The 26080-nt window shown below is 59.2% G+C and overlaps 11 protein-coding genes across 11 annotated transcripts; 5 read left to right on the forward strand and 6 right to left on the reverse strand.

Annotated features, from left to right (window-relative positions):
* The first annotated feature begins 84 nt into the window (after positions 1-84).
* Positions 85-3089, forward strand: SCHCODRAFT_02678613 (uncharacterized protein). The gene is made up of 8 exons (XM_003031956.2): positions 85-494; positions 543-560; positions 609-1454; positions 1506-1707; positions 1761-1849; positions 1902-2569; positions 2625-2822; positions 2897-3089. Exons 1-8 carry the CDS (start codon positions 120-122, stop codon positions 2898-2900), a joined length of 2400 nt encoding a protein of 799 aa, XP_003032002.2. The 5' UTR covers positions 85-119; the 3' UTR covers positions 2901-3089.
* A 236-nt stretch (positions 3090-3325) lies between these two features.
* SCHCODRAFT_02627513 (WD40 repeat-like protein) lies at positions 3326-5335 on the reverse strand. Its single transcript, XM_003031529.2, has 6 exons — positions 5092-5335; positions 4929-5044; positions 4802-4881; positions 3987-4754; positions 3679-3936; positions 3326-3621 (listed from the first exon to the last, which is right to left on the reverse strand). The coding sequence occupies exons 1-6, from the start codon at positions 5328-5330 to the stop codon at positions 3394-3396; spliced, it is 1689 nt and encodes a 562-aa protein (XP_003031575.1). The 5' UTR covers positions 5331-5335; the 3' UTR covers positions 3326-3393.
* Positions 5336-5830: 495 nt separating this feature from the next.
* SCHCODRAFT_02701764 (uncharacterized protein) lies at positions 5831-6419 on the reverse strand (the record flags this gene model as incomplete). Its single annotated transcript, XM_003031528.1, has 2 exons — positions 5831-5968; positions 6024-6419. The coding sequence occupies 2 exons, from the start codon at positions 6417-6419 to the stop codon at positions 5831-5833; spliced, it is 534 nt and encodes a 177-aa protein (XP_003031574.1).
* A 753-nt stretch (positions 6420-7172) lies between these two features.
* On the reverse strand, positions 7173-8809 carry SCHCODRAFT_02579841 (uncharacterized protein). The gene is made up of 5 exons (XM_003031527.3): positions 8447-8809; positions 8312-8393; positions 8088-8260; positions 7726-8035; positions 7173-7642 (listed from the first exon to the last, which is right to left on the reverse strand). The coding sequence occupies exons 1-5, from the start codon at positions 8798-8800 to the stop codon at positions 7185-7187; spliced, it is 1377 nt and encodes a 458-aa protein (XP_003031573.1). The 5' UTR covers positions 8801-8809; the 3' UTR covers positions 7173-7184.
* Positions 8810-9012: 203 nt separating this feature from the next.
* SCHCODRAFT_02579844 (HSP20-like chaperone) lies at positions 9013-9749 on the reverse strand. The gene is made up of 3 exons (XM_003031526.2): positions 9482-9749; positions 9203-9422; positions 9013-9145 (listed from the first exon to the last, which is right to left on the reverse strand). The coding sequence occupies exons 1-3, from the start codon at positions 9619-9621 to the stop codon at positions 9047-9049; spliced, it is 459 nt and encodes a 152-aa protein (XP_003031572.1). The 5' UTR covers positions 9622-9749; the 3' UTR covers positions 9013-9046.
* Positions 9750-9892: 143 nt separating this feature from the next.
* On the reverse strand, positions 9893-11353 carry SCHCODRAFT_02678618 (uncharacterized protein). Its single transcript, XM_003031525.2, has 3 exons — positions 10895-11353; positions 10694-10834; positions 9893-10636 (listed from the first exon to the last, which is right to left on the reverse strand). Exons 1-3 carry the CDS (start codon positions 11312-11314, stop codon positions 10139-10141), a joined length of 1059 nt encoding a protein of 352 aa, XP_003031571.1. The 5' UTR covers positions 11315-11353; the 3' UTR covers positions 9893-10138.
* Positions 11354-11726: 373 nt separating this feature from the next.
* Positions 11727-14484, forward strand: SCHCODRAFT_02502973 (RNB-domain-containing protein; the record flags this gene model as incomplete). Its single annotated transcript, XM_003031954.1, has 2 exons — positions 11727-11962; positions 12009-14484. 2 exons carry the CDS (start codon positions 11727-11729, stop codon positions 14482-14484), a joined length of 2712 nt encoding a protein of 903 aa, XP_003032000.1.
* A 268-nt stretch (positions 14485-14752) lies between these two features.
* On the forward strand, positions 14753-16816 carry SCHCODRAFT_02627525 (cytochrome P450). Its single transcript, XM_050345412.1, has 6 exons — positions 14753-14967; positions 15017-15130; positions 15181-15303; positions 15354-15988; positions 16045-16609; positions 16657-16816. Exons 1-6 carry the CDS (start codon positions 14815-14817, stop codon positions 16720-16722), a joined length of 1656 nt encoding a protein of 551 aa, XP_050200247.1. The 5' UTR covers positions 14753-14814; the 3' UTR covers positions 16723-16816.
* A 630-nt stretch (positions 16817-17446) lies between these two features.
* On the forward strand, positions 17447-21704 carry SCHCODRAFT_02600123 (glycoside hydrolase family 35 protein; the record flags this gene model as incomplete). The annotated part of the gene is made up of 23 exons (XM_003031952.1): positions 17447-17612; positions 17665-17735; positions 17788-17891; positions 17916-17953; positions 18013-18159; positions 18212-18293; positions 18343-18379; positions 18433-18454; positions 18507-18758; positions 18814-18876; positions 18928-19001; positions 19051-19111; positions 19168-19219; positions 19273-19282; positions 19332-19742; positions 19790-20454; positions 20503-20583; positions 20635-20777; positions 20828-20971; positions 21025-21099; positions 21151-21361; positions 21418-21518; positions 21571-21704. The coding sequence occupies 23 exons, from the start codon at positions 17447-17449 to the stop codon at positions 21702-21704; spliced, it is 3144 nt and encodes a 1047-aa protein (XP_003031998.1).
* Positions 21705-22290: 586 nt separating this feature from the next.
* On the forward strand, positions 22291-23870 carry SCHCODRAFT_02627529 (uncharacterized protein). Its single transcript, XM_003031951.2, has one exon. The coding sequence runs from the start codon at positions 22344-22346 to the stop codon at positions 23862-23864; it is 1521 nt and encodes a 506-aa protein (XP_003031997.1). The 5' UTR covers positions 22291-22343; the 3' UTR covers positions 23865-23870.
* Positions 23871-24601: 731 nt separating this feature from the next.
* On the reverse strand, positions 24602-25926 carry SCHCODRAFT_02600125 (uncharacterized protein; the record flags this gene model as incomplete). Its single annotated transcript, XM_003031524.2, has 2 exons — positions 24602-25212; positions 25263-25926. The coding sequence occupies 2 exons, from the start codon at positions 25924-25926 to the stop codon at positions 24602-24604; spliced, it is 1275 nt and encodes a 424-aa protein (XP_003031570.1).
* Between the last annotated feature and the right edge of the window lie 154 nt (positions 25927-26080).

Here is a 26080-nt window from a genome sequence, read left to right on the forward strand (position 1 = left end):
GCTTAATGAATTGTTGCGAGCACGTGACCACCGCATGTTGAGAACAATGGCGCGTCTGTCACAGTGTGACGTCTCGCGTCGCTCGCCGATCTTGCATTCTGCTGTCATCATCAGCTGCCATGTCAAAGCGCCCCATTTCGCCATCGTCGTCGTCGTCGCCGACGCGCAAGCGTCAGCGAATGGACAGCTCTACGCCGGCCGCGGAGGACGAAATGCGCCAGCCGCTACCCCCGGCCGTCCTGTTGCTGTCGATGCCCAAGCTACTCATTCAGCCCCCCTCGCATCCGCAGCACGAGCTATCCCTCTGCTTAAGCATCCTTGCTTTGCGGAAGTGTCTCAAGACTACCAACCTCAGCGCCGTCGACGAGTGTCGGTGCCATACCGGCATCGCGGAGATTGGGCTCATCGCGTTACGCGGCGGGTTCGCAGAGAAGGAAGATAGCTTGTGGGCAGAAGATCTGCTTGGGGACGTAGAGAGGTCCATCAGCCAAGGAGTACGTGCACAGACATGCCCTAAACGCGCCTTACTGACTTCCCCGTAGCTCGTCCTCGCTCAGAAGGTGCGATTGACCGCATATATGCGCGTCGAAATACTCATATTCCTCCAGCACCCAGCATTATACCTCTATACTCCCCACTTGACCCTACTCTCCTCTCAACTGGCCGAACAACAAGGCAACATGAAGTTTGCGCGCGCCGCACTAAACCGCATGATGAACAATACAACCTATCCCCGCTACCCGGCAGACGTCGTATATGCGGCCTATCTGGACAACATCTCATTTCTCATCGCCAACCCCTCACCCTCCAATGCTGCGCTCTCTCGCTCCGCCAGTCCCACGAAGACGCCGACGCGATCACGACCCGTCTCGCCATTGAAGCCGAAGGTGGACGAGAAGGCCCAGCAGGACACAAACCGGAGGCAGATCCTGCATATACTCGGTTCTTTGCGCACGCAGGCGCTGAACAACGCACATACACTCGTGGTCACACTTTGCGACCTTGTCAAATTGCGTCTGCTCATACGCTGGGGGCTGTGGGCGGAGGTTGGCGAAATGGTTCAGACGGTTGAGGAGGCGCTCAACCTGACCGGCTCGCATGCTGCTCCGGCTATTGGGAAGGAAAACGCACCTGGTTCACAAGCTGCCCCTACACCTGGAACGTCGGCGCCACTCCAGAACTCGAATCAACAGCCCGGCGCAGTCCCCGCTTTTCAGGACAAGCCGGCGGATTCCAAAGCCAATGCCGACGCGACAAACGCTACTCCCACCCTCGATGTGCCCTACCATATCGCTATGCTCCAAGCGCACGCGCTCATCCTCGCAATAACATATCACGTCTACACCGGCTCGATACCAAAAGATCATGTCACTCCTCGACTATCACGCCTACATGTGCTGCTGGACTCTGGACTCTTCGACATTCCGGATGAGAGGGTATCGGGGCTGGTCCAGGTGAGTACATTGCGCGGCTCTATCCTGAAGCCGACTGATCTTTCCTTCCAGTTGCCCTTGTCTGAGTGCGCCAACGCCCGACCGCTGCTGCTACGTCTAACGCCTCCTGCTATCATCACCAGCATGACCTATCTCATCTCTGCCGTCTCAAAACGCGACCCTGTTGGGCGCAACCCGAAGCGCGGCGTCTTCGCCCGTGAGGGTCTTCTTCACCTCGAGAATGAGCTGGCTCTGGGTACTGCGGCGCAGACAGGTAAGCCATCAGTCTTCGATGTGGAGAAAGGATAATATGCTAATCGCACCTAGTACCTGACTTCGCCAGCAAGGCCGAGCTGAGCGAAGCCCACGCGCGTGTGTCCAAGATTCAGGCGGACCTCATGCTGGAGGGGATAGCTGTACGTCGCTCGTGGACATCGCTTTCTCGTCGTACGCTAACATAATATACAGCTTGACATCTCGCGGTCCTCCTTCGCCCCTGCAAGACGTAGCTTGGACGCGCTTATAGCTCACCTACGGTCTCACGGCATTTGGGAGTGCTACGCTGCTCGCGTGACTCTTCTGGAGGGATACCTGGCCCACGGCGAGGCGGGGTGGATGTACACCCTGTTGCTCACGGACGAGGAGCTGGCGGAAGCAAGAGCCAAAGCAGAGGCTACGATGAAGTCCACCCCCAAAGCGAAGGGTCAAAGCAAAAACAAGAAGAAGCAGGACGCCAAAATCAAGGCAGGCAATTCCGCCGATCTCAGCAACGCCGCCAACCTCACCGAGGCTCGCCGTAAATGGGGTCGTGCGAGAGACTGCTACCGCGTAGCGGCCACCCTGGCGAAGGAGACCGGTGATAACTGGCTTTGTGCGGCGGCAAAGGCGGCGGGACTGGCGCTGCGGCTCGGTCTCGAGGCGATGGGCGAGCGCACGGAGAGATGGCGGCCGGGGAGTGAAGGCGAAGAGGATGTCGAGGCAGCAGACGAGGACGACATCGACAAGTTCGCACGCGCTATGGAGGACGCTCAGGTCGTCAAGGAGTGCCACGGCATGGGCGGCATCCTCAGCGCGGTGGGCCGCGTCCTGCAAGCCTCGCTGAATGTGCAGGAGGGGACGGCGACGTTGGGCGCGAAGTAAGTTCATCTGATTCATCGTGGAAGCATACAGAAAGCTGATCACCTCCGACAGAGCATCCCTCCGTTCCGCGCTCACGCTCACGACGAACGCGCAGGAGAACTACCTGCGCGCGCTCGTGCTAGCGATGTGCTCGAGCCACTACCTGCTCACCGCGGAAGAGCACGCGAGCGAGATGCTCGAGGCGTGCAGCAATATCGCGTGCGGGCTCGGCGTTGGGCCGAAGAAGGGTGTGCAGGCGCAGGGCTCGGCGTCATCGGCTCAGAGCCAGGGGATAGCGAAAGACGCGTCGTCCTCGTCGCTGACGCAAGACCCCGCTGCCCCAGCTGATGGGAACAAGCTCGGCAATGTGCCCCTGCGCTTGTGGTGCGGGGAGCGCAGGGCAGAGCTGTACGCGAGGAATGGGGACGAGGAGAACAGGGGAAAGGCGTTAGAGACGCAGCAGGCGATCGTACTGGCTGCGAGGACGAAGATGAGGGAGCAGAGCGCATGAAAGACCTTTGCTACATGGACGCCGGAGGAGTGGTCTCTAATCCAGATTGTTTGTTGACTCTTGCTCGCGGAGAACGATTCTTGCTAGTGCTACCGTGTGTTTATCTGCTATCGTCTAGCTGTGCGACGCTTTGTTTTGTAGTCGTTTTTCTTTCTTGTGGGCAAGGCCTATGTTATCGAATATGCACCTCATGCCCTCAACGATCTTGGACTCGAAGGTCGGAGGCGAGCGACTTTGAAAGTCGACTACTCAGGCCGGGTGGTTATCCAAGACGCTCGTCACAAGCGCGCCATGATCCATGTATCGTCTATAAACACGCCACAATCGCAACTAGTCCTCTTCCTCGCTCTCCTCCTCATCGTCGACCACACCAACGACGCCGTCCTGACCCTCCGCCCGCTCCTTGAGCTCGCGCCCTGCGGTCTTGAGCTTGCTCGCGAATGCCTTGCGCGCGCCGAAGTTTGCGCCGACGTCCCAGATTTGGAGCTTCGCCTTGGATCCGGCGGCGGCCAGGGTGAGCGGGTCGTCGGGCGAGAAATGGGTGGAGAAGACTTTGCCCTGGGGTAATGTTAGTAGGGGCATTGAGTGCGCTTGCGCGTGTATATGGGGACGTACCACTCCGAGGTCTCGAGAGGTGACGAGGCTGACGGTGCGCTTGCCATCTGCGTCGTCCTCGGTGACGTTCCACACCTTGACGAGCTTGTCGGTGCCGCCTGTGGCGAGGCAGCCCTTGATGTGTGGGTTGACATCGATGGAGGAGGCGGCGCCGTCGTGCGCGGCGAGGGTGAAGCGGGGTTGGACGATGGTGGAGGTGAGGTCGTTGGTGAGGGTGCGGGCGTCGTAGTTAAGGACGAGGCCGTTCTCGAGGGAGACCTGAAGGATGGTCAAATGATCATCAGTGCGGGACTGCGTGGAAGACTCACGTAGAAGCCGTAGGATTCCCAAGGGTCCCATCGTACTGCCTCGACATCGCTGCCAAGTACAGCGCCGACGCCGGCATCGGGTGCTCTTGAGTCGAATGTCCGTACGGTGCGGTCGTACGAGCCCGTTAACAACACACTTGGCTCCGCCGCATTCCACTGCACGGCCTGCACCTTGTCCTTGTGCAGGTCGAAGCTCCGTATCGCACCCCCCGACTCGCCATCCTCGCCCGCGTCCCCGATCGTCGGATCGCGGCTCAGATCCCACAGCTTCACCGTGCGGTCCGCGCTGGCACTCGCAAGCAGATTCCGCTGCGCACGGTTCCAGCTGAGGTCGAGCACGGCGTCGACGTGATACGCCTTCTCCTGCGCGCGGTGCTTCGTCTTCTTTTTCTTTTTCTTCCCCGTACCGAGGGGTGTTGGTATGTGCGCCTTTGTCTTGTCCGGGCGGCCGAGGATGCTCGCGGGATACATCGCCTCGAGCGTGTCGAGGTCCCAGATCTCGATCTCGGGGTCGAGCGTGCCGACGGCGATGTAGTTGCCCGAAGCGCTTTTGGGGGCGGTGGAGGAGGTGGGGGTGAAGTCGAGCCATTCGAGGCAGAGGGGGAAGTTGGGAAGCATGAGGTCGTGGTGGCAGTAGAGGTTCTCTTGCGAGTCGTCGTAGACGTAGACTTCGAGTTGGGAGATCTCGTCTTCGGTCTTGGCGACGACGATGAGGTTGTCGGTGGGGAGGACCTCGAGCTCTTCGCGTTCGTCATCGTCTTCGGCGTCCTGGGCATGATGAGTGGGGCAAGGGGGACAAGGGAAGTACCACGCACCTCCTTGAGGGTAATATATGGGTCGTCATTGTTATCCTTGTAGTATGTTAAGCCCTTGATGTTGCTGAAGGGACCAGATGCTGAGTTGTGTGAGCGATCGCAAAGTCTGGACGCATTCCGCACTCACATAGTGGTGTTGCCTCCTCATCATACTCGTCCAACTTGTACTGAGCAATGTCATCTGCCGGCTCGGGCGCTTTCGAGTCCACATCCATAGCATCCTCGGCATCTCCTTCGTCTTCGCTATACACATGTTACAGACTGTTCAACTGCACATCATGACCACGTACTCGACCCAGTTCTCCTCATCATCGTCCCCCGCGTCGTCGGCCTCCTCCCCCTCGGCCCCCTTGCCCATCATCTGCGCGGCTTCGTGCGCGCGCTCCAGCTCGGTGCGCGCATCCTCGAGCTCGATCCTCGCGAGTGCGCTCACGCGCTCGAGCTCCTTATCGTCGAGGACATATTTGGATGGATGTCGGGCGGCGATGCCGCGCCGGACCCAGGCGAGGGAAGAGATCAAGCTGCTCATCGCCGAGAACAATGAGCGCGATCGCGATCACAAAACTTTGGATTTTGTTTGCCGCTGTTTTTGAGGCCGCTGATGGCTGATCCAGGGAAATATCGAGCATCTCCATTTGGAAGGAATTTGAGCTTCGCGAGCCCTGACGAACCGATATTGTTCATATGGAAGAGAAGGAGAAAGTAATATTTCCACGAAGGAGGCACTCAGAGAAAATGAAGTCGCCGTATCGAAGGTTCCCCGGCATTGTGAAGTCTGGTTATTACGACTGAAGGAAGTCTGTGCTAGTGTTCTTCAGCAACATCAGCACCTTGCGCTTATATCTAGCTCAGATTGAAACCCAAGGATCAAACGATTGGTGTCGATGGTATTAGGATAAAGGAAGAGAGCGTAAGGTATACTGACGATTTATATGATGACCCCTCACAGCTTCTCGTAGACTGACACACGCGTGTCAGCATATGTACAAGAGCAAGAGAGGCGAAGCGTACCAGAACGCTGTCACACACCTAGCAAGTGAGGTCGTGCGAGTAGTCGACGACGACGAGGAAGCCCTCACCGGGCTCAGGCGTCTTCTCGACCCAAGAAAGCGCGGGGAAGTCGAAGTTACCCGATACGACATCGAACACGCCGTTCTGGTTCACTTTCTACTCGCGCCCGTCAGCACACCGCATCCGCATAACCGTGCCACCGCACACTCACCGAGTTACCGAGCTTCTGCTGGTCCGGGTGGACAAGATCGTCCGCCGCGTCCTTCTGGAACCAGCCGTCCTTGATCGCGCCCGCCGGCAGCTGCGCGTCCTCCTTGACAAACTGGAGCGTGTACTGCTTCGGGTTCGCGCCCTCGACAGGGATGAGCGCGCCGACGTGGTCCGCGTACGGGCACTCCATGCGCAGTTCGTCAAGGATGAGCGACGCGGAGAGCGTGGACGCGACGCCCGCAGCGGCGTTCTCGAGGATGACCGCGGACGACGCGACGTCGTGCACTGTCCAGTTACCCTGCTGGGCGATGGGGTCGTCGCCGATCCTGACGGACTTGACCTGGGTGGCGTCGACGAAGGCGACGGTGCTGAGAAGGGCGAGAACGGTGGCGAACATCTTCGAAGAATCCGAGTGAGACTGAGCTGAAGACGAGGCGAAGAGTGTGGGTGGATGCTGAAATGGGCTTTGAGGGCGACTTTATAAAGGCAGACCTATACGGCTTCTTATGTCCGGCCTGTGTTCGGATGGGTTTCTAGTGGGCACCTCGCTTGATAATTGGTCGTCCGGCCGGGCATCGTCCCTTTGGTGAACGAGCTTTCACGGCGTTGGCAGTCTCTGGTGTGCTTCAGCTTGCCGCCCAGGATGCGGTTACAATACAATTGTGTTTGTTCGCTGACCTAGAATCAAGGGACTCTCGCAGGGATGCACAGCGCGAACTGGGCGGCAAGCAGGCTGTAGCCTGTAGGACACAAGTTGAGAGGACAATCGTACAGCCATATTTAGACAGTACTTTGCCGGTCCGCTTGGCGTGTGCGTGCCCCGCAGGCGAAAATTCAGGAAAAAGTGGGGACATCTCAGCGTGTCGGCATTCTGCGTTGATGTGAGCAAAGGACTGTGTACGCTCCATGCAGCTCGTACAGTCAGTTTCGACTTCTCTTTGTGGACTAATTTCGAGGGCAGACATGCGAACATGCGAGGGCTTTGTCGACGCCTCCAATGGTGTGGGTTCGAAGTCGAGACCGGGAGATGCCGAGGCTCACGGCACGTTGCTTGCCTGTATCAGCAGCGTATGATCAGGAAAGACAGCGAGAGGTTCATATTGGCAGCGGCTAGCCTAGTAGTGTTATAGCTCGGAGGAACGCACCGAGTTCGCTGTGCTTATCAGTGCTCTACGTGCGCGCAGGTAAGACCTGCTGCGCGCGAAGAGACCTCCCGAGTTGCCTTCCAAACGTCCTCTGCCCATGCCTTCAGATACTCGCCATATTCCTGATCCTCCCACTCCTCGTCCGAGGCCCCTTCCCCACACTCCTGGGCCTCCTCGTCCACCCCCGCTTGCGCATCCCCCTTCTCGCACGCATGCATGTCTCCGCCATTCTCCCCTTGGCCCTCTGCGACGTCGCGACACGATGCAAAGTCGCTTGGTCTCAGGGCTGGCGATAGCGATAGCGGGGAGTGGCCAACGCCACCTGCGCTACTTGATGCTAGCCCGGTGTCGTTCGTCGAGGGGATGCTCTTGTCACAAAGGCCGTAGGTATCGTCCAGAGCACTCTGGCCGCCGCTCTCGTCATGACCAGAAGGTTCGCCAGAGCCACCTTGACCTTCCCGTGCATCGTCAATGGCTGTTCCAGGAGCACACTTCCATCCGAGCTAGGATCGACGGACATCCACGTGTCGTAGATATTCCAGATCATCCTCAACGCACCGGCCAGCGCTATATGGACGTGGAAAACTTCCACCACGCGATTCAGCGTTGGTCGTGTAGCCCCGTAGATGCTCTCTAGCTTTTTGCCTGTGTCGTAGATGACGAAATGGTAGGGAATGGGAAGAATGATTGCCGGTAAATCTTGGATAGCTGGGGCTTTTGCGAAAGGATGGCCAGTCAGTGACACCTGCGCCTGGGGGGCGGACTCCGAGACGGGGGGAGCAAGCCCGTGGATAGACTCTGACTGCCTCGTGAAGGGGAGTGGGAGGAGACGATACTTGAAGTCCACGACATTGCTCTCACGGTAAAGCTAGGGTCGTGAGTTACCATAATAGCAAGCTGATCGAGCAGACAAGGCATACCTCGTTCGGATCGCAGCGCACGTTAGGATTTGAAACTGGGGGTGACAATATATCGCTGTCCAAATAGCGGAGATACATGTCAAGGAGGAGGTCCGGGTCGTCGGGACACAAGAGCCACCTGCTACACTTGCTGCAGTCGGTTTGATTGAGGTAGCGGCTGATGACTGTATTCACTACTCAAAACATAAGGCATGCAAGGCCATCCAAGAAAGCAAGATACTCACGAGGATGCTCGTTCTTCTGTATGTCGAGGTTGACCTTGAGAGATCCCCTGTCCTTGTTCCATGCCCAAGCCAGCTTGTCCAACTGCGACACATCCCGGTGAGCTAAGTACCATGAGGTGCGGTAGATCACCTTACAACTGAGCATGGTGTATCAGGTTCCAGATATAAGGTTGACGCGTCTGGGCAAGCTAGCGTCACAGCGCAGGTCGGGGTAGTTGCCTCGATCGGCAGCACTCGGATCTGCCTGAGAGCATCGTCGACCCGTCTACGCACGGCCGTTGAGACCGAAGATGTTTCCGACGAGATCTTTCTGCGGCGTTTTCTACGCCGAAGTTGCGACCGTGCGGGTCGCTTGCTGCGAGGTGTAGACGCGTTTCCCGAACGTTGTGGTTCGCCCTGTACATCTTCTTCCGAATCAACATCCTCGACATACCACCCTTTTCGGAGAGGGGGAGTACAGGAGCGAGGACTGCGCGCTGCTGTGGACATTTGTCGCGTCGTAGTCATGGTCCAGGTACAAGAGAGGTGGCGCCCTTGTTTACTATCATTTGGGCCGCGGAGCTGAGAAGATATCGAGTGACTCCATTTGGAAAAGTCCCACGGGCAAGCGCTCAGGAAGCGACATACGATGAGAAAAAATGTGGTATTTGACTATGCTACAGGTATATTTCAATCCATCCCAGAGTCCATAAACACGAACAGTGCCAACAAAAACCAATTGCGCCCATGAGGCCCTCAGTTGACGGTGATCTTCTTGGGTGCCGCCTGAGGAGAAGTCTTCGGGAATGTCACGGTGAGAACACCGTTCTCCATCGTCGCCTTCACTTCCTCCTCCTAAAGATCTTGTCAGTACACTGCTCAACAAACGCCAACTACAACGCCGTTACTCACCTTCACACCCTGCGGGAGCTGCAGCGTGCGCGACCACTTGCCGTAGCGGCGCTCGCGCACTGCGTAGCCATTCTCTTCGCGCTCCTCATCGGCCTTCGTCTCCGCGCCGACGGTGAGGCGCCCGTTGTGGAAGTCGATCTGCACGTCCTCCTTCTTGACGCCTGGGAGCTCGAACGTGGCGGTCACGACGTTCTTCTCGGCGTCTTCGTGGAGGTCCATCCTGCAGAGGTGGTCAGTTGGCCTGTCAAAAAAAGGTAGAAAAGCGCGCTCGAAGCTTACCTAGGCTTGAGGGCGCGCGGCGCATCGTTGGTATTGCCCTCGCCGATGCGGCGCTGTGCGTTGTCCGCGCCTCGGGGGCCAAAGGCCTCGCTGAGGAAGCGGTCGATGTCGTAGAAGGGCTCGTAGTAGAAGACAGACATCGTAGTAGGTCGAGAGATATGAGAGAACTGTTGCTCGAGTACTGGTGAGTGGCTGTTTGTCTGAATTTCTGAGGAGACAGGCGCCCAGCCTTTATACTTGGGGGAGGGCTTCGAGAACGTTCAGAGTGGTTAGAGTGAGATTATCGGTGAACGTGTGTCGGATCCTAGAGAGCTTTCTACGAGGTTCGCGAGGATGAGGCCTCCCAAGGTAGTGAAGAGCCTTCGAACGAAACGGCGTTGCCAGAATATTCCAGAAACTTTCTGCAGGACAGCGCGCTTGGGGTGCCAACCAAAACGAGTGACGCACCGATCGAGGGAAAGCTTAATTGCTTCTCATCCGGACTGATTTGACTGCGAGGCTTGGAGCGATACAAGGGGGCTGCGGAGAGGCTCTGAGGATAGGATTGTGTTTGTCACAATCACACACGTGACAGGTCACAGTTGAACTCGACATCGTCAAGACCCCATTCAGCCAAATTCAAGCACATACAAAGCGAGGTAAGCCCAAGAAATCCTACTATACATGCGATATCTTGCGTTTCTTCGCAGGCTTGTCTTTTTTATCCCCTGATTTCGACTTCGCGATCGCTGCCGCGGCGCGCTTCGTAACGCTCATTGGCGATTTCTTCTGCGAGTCCGTCGAGTCCTTTGAGGATTTCTTGGGCGAGTCTTTCGAAGTCTTGCCATTTGAGGCCCTCGGCGTCGCTCCCTGCGTCTCCTTCAGCAACTCCTTCTCCGTCGCTTGCCCCGCAGGAGCGCTCGACTCTCCCGACCCCCCTGCAGCACGGGCAGCGGCTCGTCTCTCTATTCGTCTTTGGCGAGACGCAGAGATGCGCTTCTTCTTCGAAGATGATGACTTCACGTCTGCGCTGACATCGCTCGTCTTTGCCGCCTTCTTAGCTTTCTCTGCGTCGTCCGCGCCGTCCGCGCCAGCTAGCTTTCCCCTCGCAGCCTTGGCCTGCTTCCTGGCTCGCGCCTCGGCTCGTCTCTGTCTGAATCGCTCGCGCTTATCGGCCTGACAAGAACGTCCGTGATCAGGATGAAGAGCTCAAAGGTGATGGGGGAAACATACCTTCTTGCTGGTTCCCGGAGTCGCTGTAGCCTGCTCTTTCTCCTCGTCGACTTTGTCGAGAATGTCAAAAGCATCGGTGGTCGGGTCGGGCTCATGTGTTTCGACGTAGGCGGCGAGGCGGGCCATGCGTCGGGTATGGGGCTGGGTGAAAGAGGGTGGGTAAGGAAGAGGCTAGCATGGAGGGTCGACGGCTATGCGTACCTGCGACTCAAGATGTTGGTCGATGAACTCTTTTGTACGCAGCATTTTCCCAGGGCATACGACACAAGTGAAATGCCCGCCTTTATCCGGGAGCTGGACGATGGGGGACGAGGACATGAGTTCGCCGATGGTGAAGACCTCTGCGGGGTCGGCGGGTGAGTCCCCTTCGTCTGCGTCGGACGCATCGTCTCCCTCGGGGTCTTCATCTTCATCTTCATCTTCAGCGTTATCCCCCTCGAGCCCCTCGTCCGCGTCCTCCTCTACCTCATCGTTTGAGTGATCGGAATCAGAGTCGGATTCAGACTCGTCAGAGTCCGTGTCGAGACCGCCCATGCCGAGAGCCTCCTTCATCTCTTCGTCTAGCCCGAGCTCCTCCTCCTCCTCTCTCCGTTTCCGCTTGCGCTCCACGCGTTTGAACATGTTGAGAAGGTCGAGAGGGTCGGGGGAAGAAACAAGCAGATGATCGGTGCCCGGCCCGCGCGCGGCGGAAATTTCAGATGTCGCGTTCGCCGACGCGAACCTGCTTCTTGCGCTCATCAGCTCCTGGCCGCTCTACTCGGCCGTACACTCTTCTAGACGACGGGGGGAGGGCTTGACTGCCTTCCACAAGAGCGCTCTCAGAATGCGGAGGATCACACGCACGGCCTTCTCGCTGCCCAGCACGGCGCGATCGTACGCGTCCGCGGCAGGTAAGTCCGGCGAGGCGGGGTCTTCCAAAGCTCCTGCCAGGCAGAAGGAAACTTCCATGGCGAGGAATATACGCCGGAAGTACAAGAAGAAGCCGCGGATAATCGAAGACGAGCGCCATGCGCGGGGTCTATACGGCGCGTCTATGCGCCTCGTCGACCGCTCGTTGGAGAACCATAAACGCAAGCCTATTCCGCGCGACCCCCGTGATGAGGCAGAGCGGCTGAAGGCTATGCTTGCGACTGCGGGCGGGCGCGCCCCGTCCCTGGACAAGATGGAGTTTGACCAGGCGGCGAAGGAGCAGCTCACGTTCGCAGCCGAGGACAACGAGATGTCAGAGGAGCGGATCTCCCTTGGGTCCTTTCTTGAGCTTCGTGGATAGTGAGTGCCATCTTGACCTCACAGATAATCTATTGACTATGTATAGTGGAACAAGTTCGATGCATGCCGTCGCCCTCCGTAACATGCCCATCAATAACCAGGCTGGCTTCGAGGTCTTCACGTCTACCGGCGAGCTTTGGAAAGTCACGACCGATAACATCTTATACCACATCCCCCAATTCGTTCCCCTCGATGTAATCGCACGCTGCGGTACGGAATTCACGGCACAGAACAACCATGAACTCGCCGCGCGCACGAGGATCCTCCTCAAGCTCCGTGAGATGGACCGCGACATTGAGGAGCGGCGCGCGCAGTTCACCCACCCCCCAGAGGCCGTGTACGAGCACTTCCGCCATCTGGACGACAATCAGTGGAGCACGGTATCCCCCCAAGAGGTCGCAGAGGCCTTCGCTGTCAAGAATCGCGAGCCTACGACAGTTGACATTCTCGCTGCCCACAAGTTCATGTACGAGCACAACCTGTACTTCGTGCGGCAGTTCAGCTTCATGTCGGAGGCCTCCTACGACGTCCGGCCGAAGGCCCATGTCGACCTGCTCTCCACTGTCTTGTCTTGGGCGCGCCCGAAGGCAGGGGAGAAGGACCAGCGGCACATTCTTCAAGCGTTCGCCGAGAAGGCCGCGGAGGTCGTGCAGAAGCAGGAACAACTTACTGCGGAGACGCGCGACGAGCCGCTGAAGCGCGTGCCCGCCGAGCACCACTGGACGCCGAACGAGCTCATCATCCTGCGCACCCTGCTGAATGCGGTCGACGTCACGCGCGAGAACTCGGCGTACGACGCGGTGATGTGGTACGTCGTGGGCAAGGTGTTCCCGCGCGAGATACGCGTGAGCGACGACACGCTCATGCAGACGATCCGCGCGCTGGGCGTGCTGAGCCCGTCGCTCAACCCCGCGCTGCTGGCGCCGAGCCTGCGGCTGCCGCTCAACCCGGAGGCGCGGGAGGCGGCGGTGCAGAAGGACGACGCGTTGGTCGAACGTGCGGTGAAGCGCACGCCCGTACAGACGCCCCTGGGACCGGAGGACTTCCATGCCGTCGATCCTTTAGAGGCGGTGCGGCACGACTGGGGCGATATGCCGGTATATGTCGTCGACGACGTGGGCGCGCACGAACTCGATGACGGTATCTCCGTCGAGCGCGATGGAGAGGACGTCTGGGTCCATGTCCACATTGCGGACCCGGCGTCGGTGATCCCGCCGGGGCACGTCTTCGCTCAGCGCGCAGCAGAGCGAATAGAAACATTATATCTGAGCGACCGCATCTACCCTCTGTTGCCAACTTCGCTGGTCCAGCACCCCGTTATTGGCTCGTCATTAGGAGGCGACAGGGGGCGGCCCGACCGCGTGTTGACCTTCAGTACGAAGCTTGACGCAGACGGAAACCTCAAGGACTATGCTGTCCGCGCCGGTCTAGCTAGCAACGTGAAGAAAATGACATACGACGCCGTCGACGCTGCCCTCGGCCTGCCGCGCAATCTACCAGCTTTCCCGTTCGGCGCACCTTCGACTTTGCCACCGATTCCATCAGCCAACCTCGACGCTGCCGACCTCGAGAACTTCAGGACGTTACATGCCATGGCGAAGCGCTGCATACAGCGGCGATGCGACGAGGGTATCTTCCTCAACAAGGAGTACAAAGCTTCCCCGTGGCACATCGACCCTGGGACCGACAAGGATATCTACTTCGAGCCTGGAGCGTTCCGCGGTGCGCAGCGTGTCGAGCTTGCAGTCAGAGACGTCAAGCAAGAATCGGCAGGCGCACGCGGCATCATCGCTGAGGCCATGAAGCTCGCCGGGCGCGCTGCCTCGCTGTACGGTCTCCACAACGACCTCCCGCTCATCCGGCGCTCAGCTTCTGCCCCCATCCCCCGCACGGATGCCGACCTCGAAGCGCTGCTCGACCTGCGCGACGACGAGGGCTTCGTCGAATGGCACGAAGTGATGGGCCGGCTGGAGATGCCCAGTTCTGGCGCGTTCACGCTGCAGCCGAGCGCGCACTTCACGCTCGGCGTGCCCGAGGGCGAGGGCTACGTGCGCGTGACGAGCCCACTGCGCCGGCACGCGGACCTGCTCGCGCACTACAACATCCACCATCGGCTCTCGGGCGCAGAGGGCCCCGTGCCATTCGACACGCGCACGCTCGACGAGTACATGCACACGCTGCGCCGGAAGACACGGTTCAAGCGGCGCATCGAGGCATCGGAGAATTCCTTCTGGTCGACGATCTTCATCAAGCGGTTCGTCGAGGACTTGCGGCTGGGGAAGGCGGATGGGAGCCTGTTGCGCAACTTGGATGCGTACGTGAACATGAACTTTGGGCTGGACGGGAGGATGATGGAGTTCCGGCTGGATTCCTACGTGCCCCAGCTGGGGCTGCGAATACGGGCTTTCAAGGACGACCAGGGGTTGGCTACTGTTCCTGTGGGCCATCGTGTACAGCTCGCCGTCACTGGCGCAAGCTTGGGTCTTCCCTCCTACGTGTATGGCCAGGTAGACAAGTATTGAGCGATAATTGCTTTCCCCACACCACTACTCACGATATTACCATACGCACTGTACACTACGCACAATCTCGCTACTTACGCATGATACGACGCGCTCCATTGGGTCTGGGCAGCTGTAGAAACCATCTTTGAACGCCATTCCTGCAGAAATCGGGCCAGGATAATTGGCGAGGCGCGTCTGGCCGACGCGGTTATCCTGAGGCGCGCGCGCCACGTGATGGAAAATGTCGAACCATGGCACGATCAGAATTCCTTCAAATAGAGCGACGTCCATTTGCCCAATTCCCAAGCTCCTGAGCTCGACTTGTCTCCGACGACGTCTGCGGCGACAATGACCTCCAACTATACGGTGCCCAGCACCGACGCCTGGGCGGGCTACTTTGCGGAGGCGGGGAACACGATCTCGAAGAACCCCACATACCTCCTGCTGGCCTTGGGCTCCTTCCCCCTCGTTGCCATCGTCTTGAACGTGTTGAACCAGCTTGTGAGTAGCGTCGTGGCTTGTCGTGCGCTAGTGCTGACAGAGAGCGCAGCTGCCCAAGGACAAGACGCGTCCGCCGGTCGTCTTCCACTGGCTACCATGGGTCGGCTCTGCGATCCACTACGGCATGAACCCCCTCGACTTCTTCTTCCAGTGCAGGGAGAAGGTGCGTGGCACGGTGCACTCGCGCGTGCATGGTCTAATAACCTCCCTCAGTACGGCAACGTCTTCACCTTCGTTCTCTTCGGCCGCAACGTCACGGTGGCGCTGGGCCCTGCGGGCAACAACTTTATCCTCGGCGGCAAGGGCCATGTCTTCAACGCTGAGGACGCGTACACGGTGCGTACAGACGTCTCTCCCCCTTGACCTGGCATTGAACTGTCGGCCAGCACTTCACGACCCCCGTCTTCGGCAAGGACGTCGTGTACGACTGCCCGAACGACAAGTTCATGGAGCAAAAGAAATTCATCAAGTACTCCCTCACTGGCGATCGCTTCCGCGAATACGTGCACATGATCACCGAGGAGACGGAGAACTTCCTCAAGAAGGACGAGACGTTCGCGACGTACCAGAACAACTCGAAGGAGTGGGCCAAGTTCGACGCCGTCGAGACGCTTTCGCAGATCACCATCCTCACCGCCGCGCGCACGCTCCAGGGCAAGGAGGTCCGCGACAACCTCGACAAGACGTTCGCGCAGCTGTATGCCGACCTCGACGGCGGCTTCAAGCCGATCAACTTTTTGTTCCCGAACCTGCCCCTCGCGAGCTACCGCCGCCGCGACCGCGCGCACAAGAAGATCTCCGAGTTTTACATCGACATTATGCAGAAGCGCAAGCGCGGCGAGGCCGAGGACGTCGACGATGTCATGGGCTACCTCATGAAGCAAAAGTACCGCAATGGCAAGGAGATCCCCGAGCACGAAGTCGCGCACATGCTCATCGCGCTGCTCATGGCCGGCCAGCACACCAGCTCCGCTACCGGGTCGTGGGCGATCCTCCACATTGCTGAGAACCCCGACGTTGTGTGAGTGGCGGCGCCGATTCCTTCGCGAATATCCCGCACTAATCGACTCCCCCCAGTGAGCGCATGTACGCCGAGCAGGTCAAGCACTTTGGCAACCCCGACGGCACGTTCCGCGAAATGTCCTTCGAGGAGATGCGCGAGCTCCCGATCCTCGACTCCGTCATCCGCGAGACCCTCCGCATGCACCCGCCCATCCACTCCATCATGCGCGGCGTCCGCGACGACGCGCCCGTCCCGACCTCCCTCGCCGCGCCGGACAAGGAGGGCGGCGTGTACATCATTCCCAAGGGCTACTGGACGCTCGCCTCGCCGATCATGTCGCAGATGGACCCGTCGATCTGGGTGCACCCCGAGCGCTTCGAGCTCGCGCGCTGGACGGACCCGGAGGGCTTCGCGAAGCAGGCGCTCAGGACGTACGACGACAAGGACGGGGAGAAGATCGACTTTGGGTTCGGGCTGGTGAGCAAGGGCACTGAGTCGCCGTACCAGCCGTTCGGCGCGGGCAGGCATCGGTGCATCGGCGAGCAGTTTGCGTACCTCCAGCTCGGTGTCGTCCTCGCGACGCTCGTGCGCCACCTGGAGATGAAGCTCGGCGCGCCGTTCCCGGGCAATGACTACACGGTACGTTTAATCACTTTCACGAGGCTACGTGCTCATCACGCTCTCAGACGATGATCACGATGCCGCTGAAGCCCCGGGACATCTACTTCCGCCGGAGGTCGACTGTTGCGTAGATATACAGAGGAGTGTTATCGGTTTGGGTGAGATGCAACTTTACTAGAAGGTCTACATTAATACGGAAGGAATAAAAGCTCCTTTGCCAATCAATACCTGCCCCAAAGCTTGTCAACAGCATAGTTCGCGATGGGCCTGGTGCCCTCGATATTTGCGCTCTTGCAGTCGTGCTCGACGCCATCTAAGCTCTCGGCCGCTACACGCGGCGTACGAAAGCCGTGCAGCGTGGGGTCCATCGAACGTGACCGCGTCTGCAATGATAGGACTGTGATGGCGGAACTTGTATACGGTCCGAGGCGCATGGCGAGATGGACCAGCACGTCATGGCGATCCCGATGGCCGCGCATGCCTCAGTGAGTGGAAGTTCGCCCGCGTCTTGAGAACGTCGGGAGAACCGGACAACGCTCACAATGACCACGGCCTCATCCCCGTGTCCGCCCCCTTCTCCGACGCACCACCCGCGCCATGCCCCTTCCTATACGTCTCCAGGCGACTATACGTACTCTCAACGGACCGTCGCGCATTCGGTCCGGGACCACATCCTATGACCCATGACCCTCATGACATATTCTCCCCAGGTCGAGGGATCCCTTGGCCCGGTCTCCCGCCCGCGCACGCATGATCTGGACGTACCTCACCGTGCTGGTATAAAACGGCGCGCGGGGATTTGTCGCGCTGCGCTTTCTGCCCACCCTCCCGGACGCGCCTGGCCCTCTCTCCACTATGCGCGTGCTGCATCTGACGCGCCTGCTCCCCTTCGCGGGTATGCTTCCCCTCGCGGACGCGCGCGCGTCGTTCTACGCGCCGCACGAGAAGCGCGAAACTCAGCTTCACGCGCGACAGAGTCCGGTTGATCATGGTGGCGAGTATGTACCGTCGCCGGGGTCAAGTGCGTACTTCCCTGCTTGTACTGAACGAGGCAGGATGCTCACCATGAACAGTCGGGTTCTACCATGGCGAGAGCAATGCGTCGGTCACCTTTGACCAGCATTCGGTGTTCTTGGGTGACAAGGTGAGGTCGTTGAATAGAGAACTTAGGAAGAAGCTCATTGCGCAATGCACAGCGCGTCATGCTCTTCTCTGGCGAGTTCCACCCTTTCCGTCTCCCTGTGCCGGAGCTATGGGTAGACGTGCTGCAGAAGTGCGTAGTCTCGCTGAACTTGCCCTGGTACGTGGCTAACCCATTTTGTAGGTTCAAGGCAGCGGGTCTCAATACCGTCTCAGTGTACTGTGAGTCGACCAGCGCTTTGCTTAACATGTGGAATGCGTGATGTTGAGGCTCGTGTCAGGGCACTGGGGATTGGTCTCTCCCAACGCTGACACTGTCCGCTTCACGGAGCACAACGACTTGGCCAAGTTTCTGGACATAGCGAAGGAGGTTGGCGTGCTTGTCGTCCTTCGTCCTGGCCCGTACATCAATGCTGAGTCTGCTGGAGGTGAGAGAGCACATGCCGATATCTTCGAGACCTAGTTGAGCGCGGTTTGCAGGTGGCATCCCCAGCTGGACGACGAACATTCCCGACCTTGCGCGGACCAATGCGACGGGCTACCGAGATGCTTGGTATCCCTAGTAGGTGTCGACCTTCACCTCGCCTTCCTGTCGACTGAACCGTTGACAGCATCTCCGAGTTCGCGAGCATCGCAGCTCCGTATCAGGTGCGTCAGCAAGGCCTCAACAGTCGTCCATCACGCTCATACTCTTTCCTCAGTATCCTGACGGCCCCGTTGTCGGTACGCGACCACTCTCGCATCCATAACCGGCCTATACTCATCCTTCCCCTAGCCATCCAGAGCGAGAACGAGTACTACACCGACGAGGGCCTCGGGATCCCCGGCCTCAGCGCGCACATGCAGGACCTCCAGAACGTCTTCCGCGAGTCCGGCCTCCACCAGGTGCCCACCATCCACAACGACAAGAACGCGGGCGGCCAGTTCGCCAAGGCCGGCCCGGGCAAGGTCGACCTGTACGGCTGGGACGGGTACCCACTGGGCTTCGACTGCGATAAGCCGGAGGTGTGGCTAGAGCTTTCTGGGAGTGAGTGGTGCTGGCGATCTTGTTTGTGGGGCTTTGCTGAAGCTTGGGTCCTCAGAAACGGACGCGAACCACCAGTCGCTGAACCCGGCTGAGCCGCTTGCGTTGTTTGAGTGGCAAGGTGTGTAGCGGTCCGAATGCTTAAGCGACTTGATGCTTACATGTATCGCAGGTGGCGCATTCTCCTACTGGTCAGGCCCCGGGTACGATCAGTGCTACCAGCTCATTAATGAGCAGTTCGCCAATGTTAGCAGGCTTATTCCTTCCTCGAAGCATAGTGGCTCACGCACAACAGGTCTTCTACAAAGACAATTACGCGGCTGGCACGGCCATTCAGAACTTGTACATGACTTACGGTCAGCATCTCTTTTCCACCGTCGAAGCTTTAGCGGCTGAATAAGCGCATGTGCAGGCGGCACGAACTGGGGCAACATGCACACCCATACGATCTACTCAAGTTACGAGTGAGTAGTACCAGCCTTTCATTCGCACACGTCGCTGACTTCACCTTTTTCAGCTACGGTGCTGTACGTGACCGTCTTCTAGGTATCAATACACAGCTCTAATCCTTCGTAGGCCATAGCTGAGGACCGCACGCTTACGCCCAAATACTCCGAGCTGAAGATGCAGGGCTACTTCCTGCACTCTTCGCCTGACTACCTCGTGGCTGTCCGCATCGGCAACGGCACGACGACCAACGGCACCGCCTACAGCGACTCCCCCGATATCTTCACCACGCACCTCAACTCCCCCGAGACGAACGCGAACTTCTACTTCGTGCGCCAGGTCACGAACGCGAAGACGAACGACACCGACTTTACGCTGCGAGTGAACACGACGCTCGAGGGCGAGATTACGATCCCGAAGAACGGGACCTCGACCTTGGCGGGAAGGGAATCGAAGATCCTGGTGACGAACTATCCATTCGGAGTCAGCAAGGTGGAGTATTCGACAGCGGAGGTCTTGACGTGGCTTACCTTGGACGATGTGCGTGACACTAAGTTCATTTCGAGCGCCTTGCTCATGCTTCGCAGACCGACATCCTTGTCACGTATGCCCTTCCGGGCCAGTACGTTGAAATCGCCGTTGAGACCAACTCCACCGATACCGTCAACGTCGCCGGCTCCGATTCCATCTCCGCATCCCCTGCGAACGGCACCGTGCTCATCTCCGGCAGCCCGAGTGGCGTCTCCGTCATTAGCTTTGGAAACACCACCGTCCTCGTCGTCGACAAGTACACCGCGAGGGGCTTCTGGGCGCCCCGGCTGAACGCTGCCGCAAACAGTACCGACGTGTACGACCAGTCGCCGGACATCCCCGCCGTCCTCGTCGCGGGGCCTTACCTCGTGCGCTCCGCCGCCATCGACGGGAGCACGCTCGCCCTCACGGGCGACCTCAACGCGACGACGCCGCTCCAAGTGTGGGCCCCGAGCTCGGTCGACACGCTGACCTGGAACGGCGAGCCCGTCGAGGCGTCGAAGTCCGATGAGACGGGTGCGCTTGAGGCCTCGTTGGCGCTTCCTGTGTCGCTGGAGAACATCGAAATTCCGGTCCTGCAAGACCTCGAGTGGGTGTGCGCGGACTCGCTCCCGGAGCTGGCGGACGACTACGACGATAGTGCGTGGACGACTGCGAACAAGACGGAGACGGCGCGCCCGCAGCAGCCGTTCTCGGGCGAGAATGTCTTGTATGGTGCTGAGTGAGTGGTATGCTTGTCTTCGTAGGTTGACTTGCTAAGTCGTCGCAGGTATGGCTACCACGCTGGTGACTGGGTCTGGCGCGGGCACTTCTCCGGCAATGCGACTGGTGTTGAACTCGAGGTTCAATGGTGAGTCCGAAGACTTCAGTCTATGATACAGTTCCTTAATATGCCCGTCAGCGGCTACTCTTGCGCATTCACCGCCTTCGTCAACTCGCACTTCCTCGGCTCCGCGCAGGGCACCTCGCACAGCCAGCAAGGTGTTGACATCCTGAACCAAACCTTCACGTTCAGCGCAGATCAGCTGCGCGATGGTGACAATGGTGAGGCCCTGCCGCTACTATGCTTGGCTTGCTAACTCACGTCTCGTCAGTCCTCACCGTCATCCACGACTCCACAGGAATGAACCAGGACTACGACATCGACGATGAGCACAAGTCTCCGCGCGGCATCCGCGGGTACAAGCTTCTTTCTTCGGATAACTCTACTCAGTTCACGGAGTGGAAGGTCGCTGGAAGTAAGTGCGCGACACATCGTGAGGGGAATTCTTTAGTTGACCACTGTCTGCAGACATCGGCGGTGAAAACGCCCCTGACTATGTTCGCGGCCCTTACAACGAGGGTGGATGGTGGTTCGAACGTGTTGGTACGTGACCTGTGCAGCTCGATGGCGGTAACGATGTCTAAACACTTACAGGTGCCCACCTCCCCGGCTACGATGCCTCGTCCTGGAAGCAGTCGTGCTCGCCATACGAGGGGTCATCGTCCGCCGGCGTGACAGCGTACCGCACGACCTTTGACCTCAACCTTCCCAAAGATGCCGACATCCCTCTTGCCTTCGACTTCTCCCTGGACTCCCAGAATCCGTACCGCACTCTGATCTTCGTCAACGGCTGGCAGTTCGGCAGGTTAGTTGCCTGTGTCTATGTTCTGGTGAAGCGAGCTGAGCGTTGTGCTCTTATAGGTTCCTGTCCTCCCTAGGCCCTCAGGAGAGCTACCCGATCCCCGAAGGCATCCTGAACCACCGCGGCACGAATGAAATTCTACTCACTCTGTGGGCTACCAGTGAGTTCAGCCCCGCCCAACCGCTTTGTCAACAAGCTCATGCTTTCTGCAGACTCAACTGGTGCAAAGTTCTCCAAGCTGGAACTCAACCCGCGAGCCACGCTTGCTTCCAGCAAGCAGACAACGCTCGACATTGTGGCAGCCCCGGATTGGAACGAGCTGCGCGGCAACGCAACTGTGTTTTGAATCGCGAAGTAGTAATGAAAGGACAGCTTGTAAGGTTCTCACTTGCTCTGTAGTAGTATAAGTAGGGAAATCGAATGATCTGATACGACAGTCGTTTGACGATGGGATCGACTTTGAGGAATGATGCCTGGCCGGCAGTTGCCGTAAACCAACGAGCGTGTCCGGGAGAAGCCGTTCCTCCTGGCAGCGTCCCTTTATCTTGAACTTCCATCTCCTCCAATTGCCCTGCGATGTTCTCAAGCAATCAAGTGTACTCAATGTGACGCTCGAAGGCATGTTTGTGCGAGGAAGATATCTCTGGTAAGCATAGATACTGTCAATGTCGGCAGCCTGTCGTGTGCTCTTTCACGAAACCATACTTCCTCGTGAAAGCGAGCAGTCATAAGAAGTTCTTCTTGCAGGTTGCCTGCAGTTCCTGGGTTCTCATTGACGGGAAGTACTTGCGCGCGCGTGGCGATGTTCCTTTGTCCGAGGTCTACTGACCCATCGCTGGTCTTTGTATTCAGCCGCTCCTTTGTCCTTTGCGCCGCCACCTGCTGGATGCACGCGGCATCTAAAACAAAAGGCTACTATGTATATAACGAGGCCGGCCACTCCCTTTGAGATTCTGATCCCCCGTACTTCCCGCTACCAACGACTATGGCCCCGCCGCCTCTTCCTCCCCCACGTCCCGTCGAGGAGTTGCCGGTCGTTGCCCAGGATGCGTCTCACCTGCGCTTCACCGTGCCCAAGATCATCTTCCGCAAGCAGCCTGGTCCGGACTGGCCTCGCAACCACCACATGTGCTCCGCCGCTCACTGCTACTACCCCAACTCGCCGAAGCCTGTTCCGGGGAAGTACGACTGCCTCGGCCAATCCTGGTGCGGAGGCCGGTGTCGCGGGACGTACACGGTTTCCCTCGAGGAAGCCCAGGCGAACGACGCCTACTACCAGCAGCTGCAGGCGATGGATGAGTGGCGCGCGAAGCAGAAGCCGCCGCCGAAGGACCCGTACGAGCGGGACTCCGTGGTGCGCGAGAAGGTGTTCGTCAACGCGCGGGCGCGTACCGTGGAAGGGCAGACGCAACTGAGCCACAAGGAGTCCACCATACTGGTGCGCCAGCGACAAGAGTGGGAGCGGCTGCAGCAGGAGGCGGAGGAGGTCGCCCGGATGCGTCTGGAGAGGGGCGGCTGCTGCCTGCCCGGGCTGACAGAGATGGCGCAGGCGATCATCCGGCCTTTGTCCCCCTCATCGCTGCGCTCACGATCGCGCTCGCGGAAACGCAGTGATCAGAAGGCCGCACTTACTTCTCAACCGCCCCCAGTACCCAATACGACCTTGCCCGCGCGCACGTCCAGCCTCATCCCATCGCCACCCTCCGGAAGACTTCCCGCTATCCCCAGTGTCAATTCTGGTTCCATCTCCGTACCTCTCGCCAGCCATCATTCGTCCATCGGTCGTAGCACCCGTACTGCTCGTGCCGCCAGCGCTCGGCATCCTCTCCCCGAGGGCTCCCTCCGCGGCCCTCTTGAGCCCTTGCCCAGAGCCACCAGTCCAAACTCTTTCAGCACCATGCCCATTGCAGGTACACCCCGCGAGCGCCCCAGAAGTCCATCCTCCCACACCATGCACGCCACGCTGCCTCTCGCGCGCTCTCCTCGTACGCCGCCGCGCGCGACGACCTCGCATCCTATTCACTCTGCCGTCCGGTCAACTAGCCCAGTCACTCCGCCGCCTCGTCGGTCCAGCCAGTCCACGAGCCCGACTTCCTACTCCACGGATGGTACCGCCTACTCAGCTTACGCAGGCACCCACTCGACGCGCGCGACGACCCCATCCCCGACCCCACCCCGCATGGGTCAGTCGTTCGCGGGCGCGCTCAAGGACGTGCGGCCTCCTCCCTCACAGGACCGTCGCTCGTCGATGTCCAGCAGCTCGCACGCGGGAACGATGCCGGAGTCCTTCTACGTATCGGTGCCGCCGTCGTCGCTGCGCAAGTCGCACAAGTCGCTCCTTAGGAAGTCGCACAGATCAGTGGGCGAGCGCTCGGTGGCGGAGTCGCACTGGTCTCGCGTGGAACGCGGTGCGTCGCCGACGAGTGTACCGCCCCCGCCCATGTCGGTTCCGAACCCGACCCCTGCGCAGTCCTACGCCGCGACGTACAGGGCAAGGCATGCGTAGGTTCGCGCAGAGTATTTGATGAGTTGGGTATGGGACTTCGTTGCGGTCGGCGTTTTTTTGTATCAAATAGAGCGTTCTGAAGAATCGTTGTATCCTGCTTTCGCTAGACTTGACTTTACGAACCTCACGACCACTCACGACCTCTCGGATTATCAAACTGTTCTTCTAGACGTACTGTAGCTCAGCTGTAGCATAAGTAGCGCAGCGCGCGAATAAATAATGATCAGTCTCTCGCCTCCTTCTCCAGCATCGGAACAATTGACATTCGCATTCTGGGCACTCGCCGTACCGACCCCGTCTGTGCAAGGGATACTTGATTGACGAGCGAGGAGCGCATAGATAGCTAGTGAGGTGCACGAAAACGAGGGGCTGCGCTCTGGTGCGCTATAACAATGCAGGGGAATCAGAAGGAAAAATTCAATAATGATGCTAGAGATTAAATGAGACTTATGATTTCCTATGTGACAGAGCATGCGTATGGAGTGTGAGGGGACGCGAGCCCGCGGGGGCAGGGCGCGCGTGTGAGCAAGAGGCCGTGAGGAGACGATGTGTGGCGCGGGTATGCATGCAGGGGATGAGGGGGGTATTATCGTACAACGTCAAGACGCACACGGCGGCCGCCCCACACGACAGCGACGTTTACACGTCTCGAGTCCCAGCGCTGGTCCAGATGCCAGGTCCATTCTCTAAACAACACAGCACTCGAGACAGCAAGAGGTGTACGCGGGCGGGCGTCACTACCGCGCGACGTCGTATGCGCCCTGCGCGCCCAACCCGTAGGCCGCCTGCGGCCCGGGCGAACGGCGGCCCATGTCGTACGCCATGGCGGGCCCTGGGCTCGCCGCTCGCGTCGCCATCATCGGGTTCGGCGAGGCCATCATTGGGTTTGGCGACGCGGCGCGCATCATCGATGGGTTTGGCGAGACGCGCCCGTCCATACCGTATGCGAGTGATGGGCCGGGGCTCAGGCGGCCAGATACTGGCGGCGCCATCTGGGTCATGGGGATCGCCTCGCCTTGCTGCCATTGGCCTGTGCCGTCGTTGAACGTCTGCGGAACCGGGCCACGGTACGGGTCGTAGTAGCCAGTATTTGGGTCGTCCCGGTAGGGCATGCCTGAGTTCGGGTTGAGATGGGGCAGCGGGGGTACAGCATACGGGTCGTTGGTGGAGAGATCGGCGGTGGAGTAGTTGGTCGAATACGCCGTCTGGGACGGTGAACGAGAGAGGGATACCTCGGATGCGGTGTCGTTGATACCAAAGCGGCCGGTCGGGTTAACGGGCATGGCGTGAGACGGGGCGTCGGAGTCGCCAGGGTGAGCGTTGAGCTCAGGCCATTTGATCGCCTCATCTGCGGCGCGGTTAGACGGGTCGTGCGGGGGCAAAGTGCGCTTGGCGTACCATCATAGTCCGCAAACCGCTTCCGGGTGAATTTCCATACGAAGAAGGCGATGATCCCAATGAGCGCGATGCCGCCAGCGACCGACATGCCCACGATGGATCCGGTGGAGAGACCCTTGTCATCATCGGCAGCCTTGGACGTTTCTGACGGTGCTGCGGAGCTAGACGACGTGCTATCCGCGCCCGACTGAACCGGAGGAGTCGTGGTGATCGTGACCACATCACCGTCCTCACCAGTGGTGGTGATATGGCTTGTCACTGGGACGCGCGAGGAAGTAGTGGTCGCCGCGGTGGTCGACGTATTGTCCCCATCCGTCTTGGATGTTGTACCGGTTGTCTGTGTTGCAGATGTAGTCCCCTGCGTAGTCGATGTACCGGTTTGGGTGGTAGAGGTGGCCTGGGTGGTCGTAGCCTCCGTGGATGTCGTTTCCGCAGCAGTAGTGGTCGCCTCCTTCGTCGTCGCGGTGTCCGTCTCCTTCTGCGTCGTGGTCTCGTCTGTCTTCGCAGTGGTGGTCTCCGTCGCCGCCGTCGTCGTTGTATCATCGTCGTGGCCTCCAAACAGGCCTTGCCGTCGCTGGAGGTCGTGCGTCGAGTGGGAGGACGCAGCCTGGACGACGGCGAAGAGCACGATACATGAAAGGAGGAGAGAGCGTGATGCCTTCATGGCGACTGGGAGAAGCGACAGTGAAGGCGGGGGTCGTCGAGCCGGGCGACGACAGCTAGCGTTCTCGCTGTGCGCGACGGCGGCAGCGACGGGGCGAGAGGAGGGCGATGCCGTTGTTCACGATGAGTTCGTTGCTTTGGCCGTCGTCGGGAAC

This window comes from Schizophyllum commune, assembly GCF_000143185.2.
Source record: "Schizophyllum commune H4-8 unplaced genomic scaffold SCHCOscaffold_6, whole genome shotgun sequence".
Lineage (NCBI taxonomy): Eukaryota > Fungi > Basidiomycota > Agaricomycetes > Agaricales > Schizophyllaceae > Schizophyllum > Schizophyllum commune.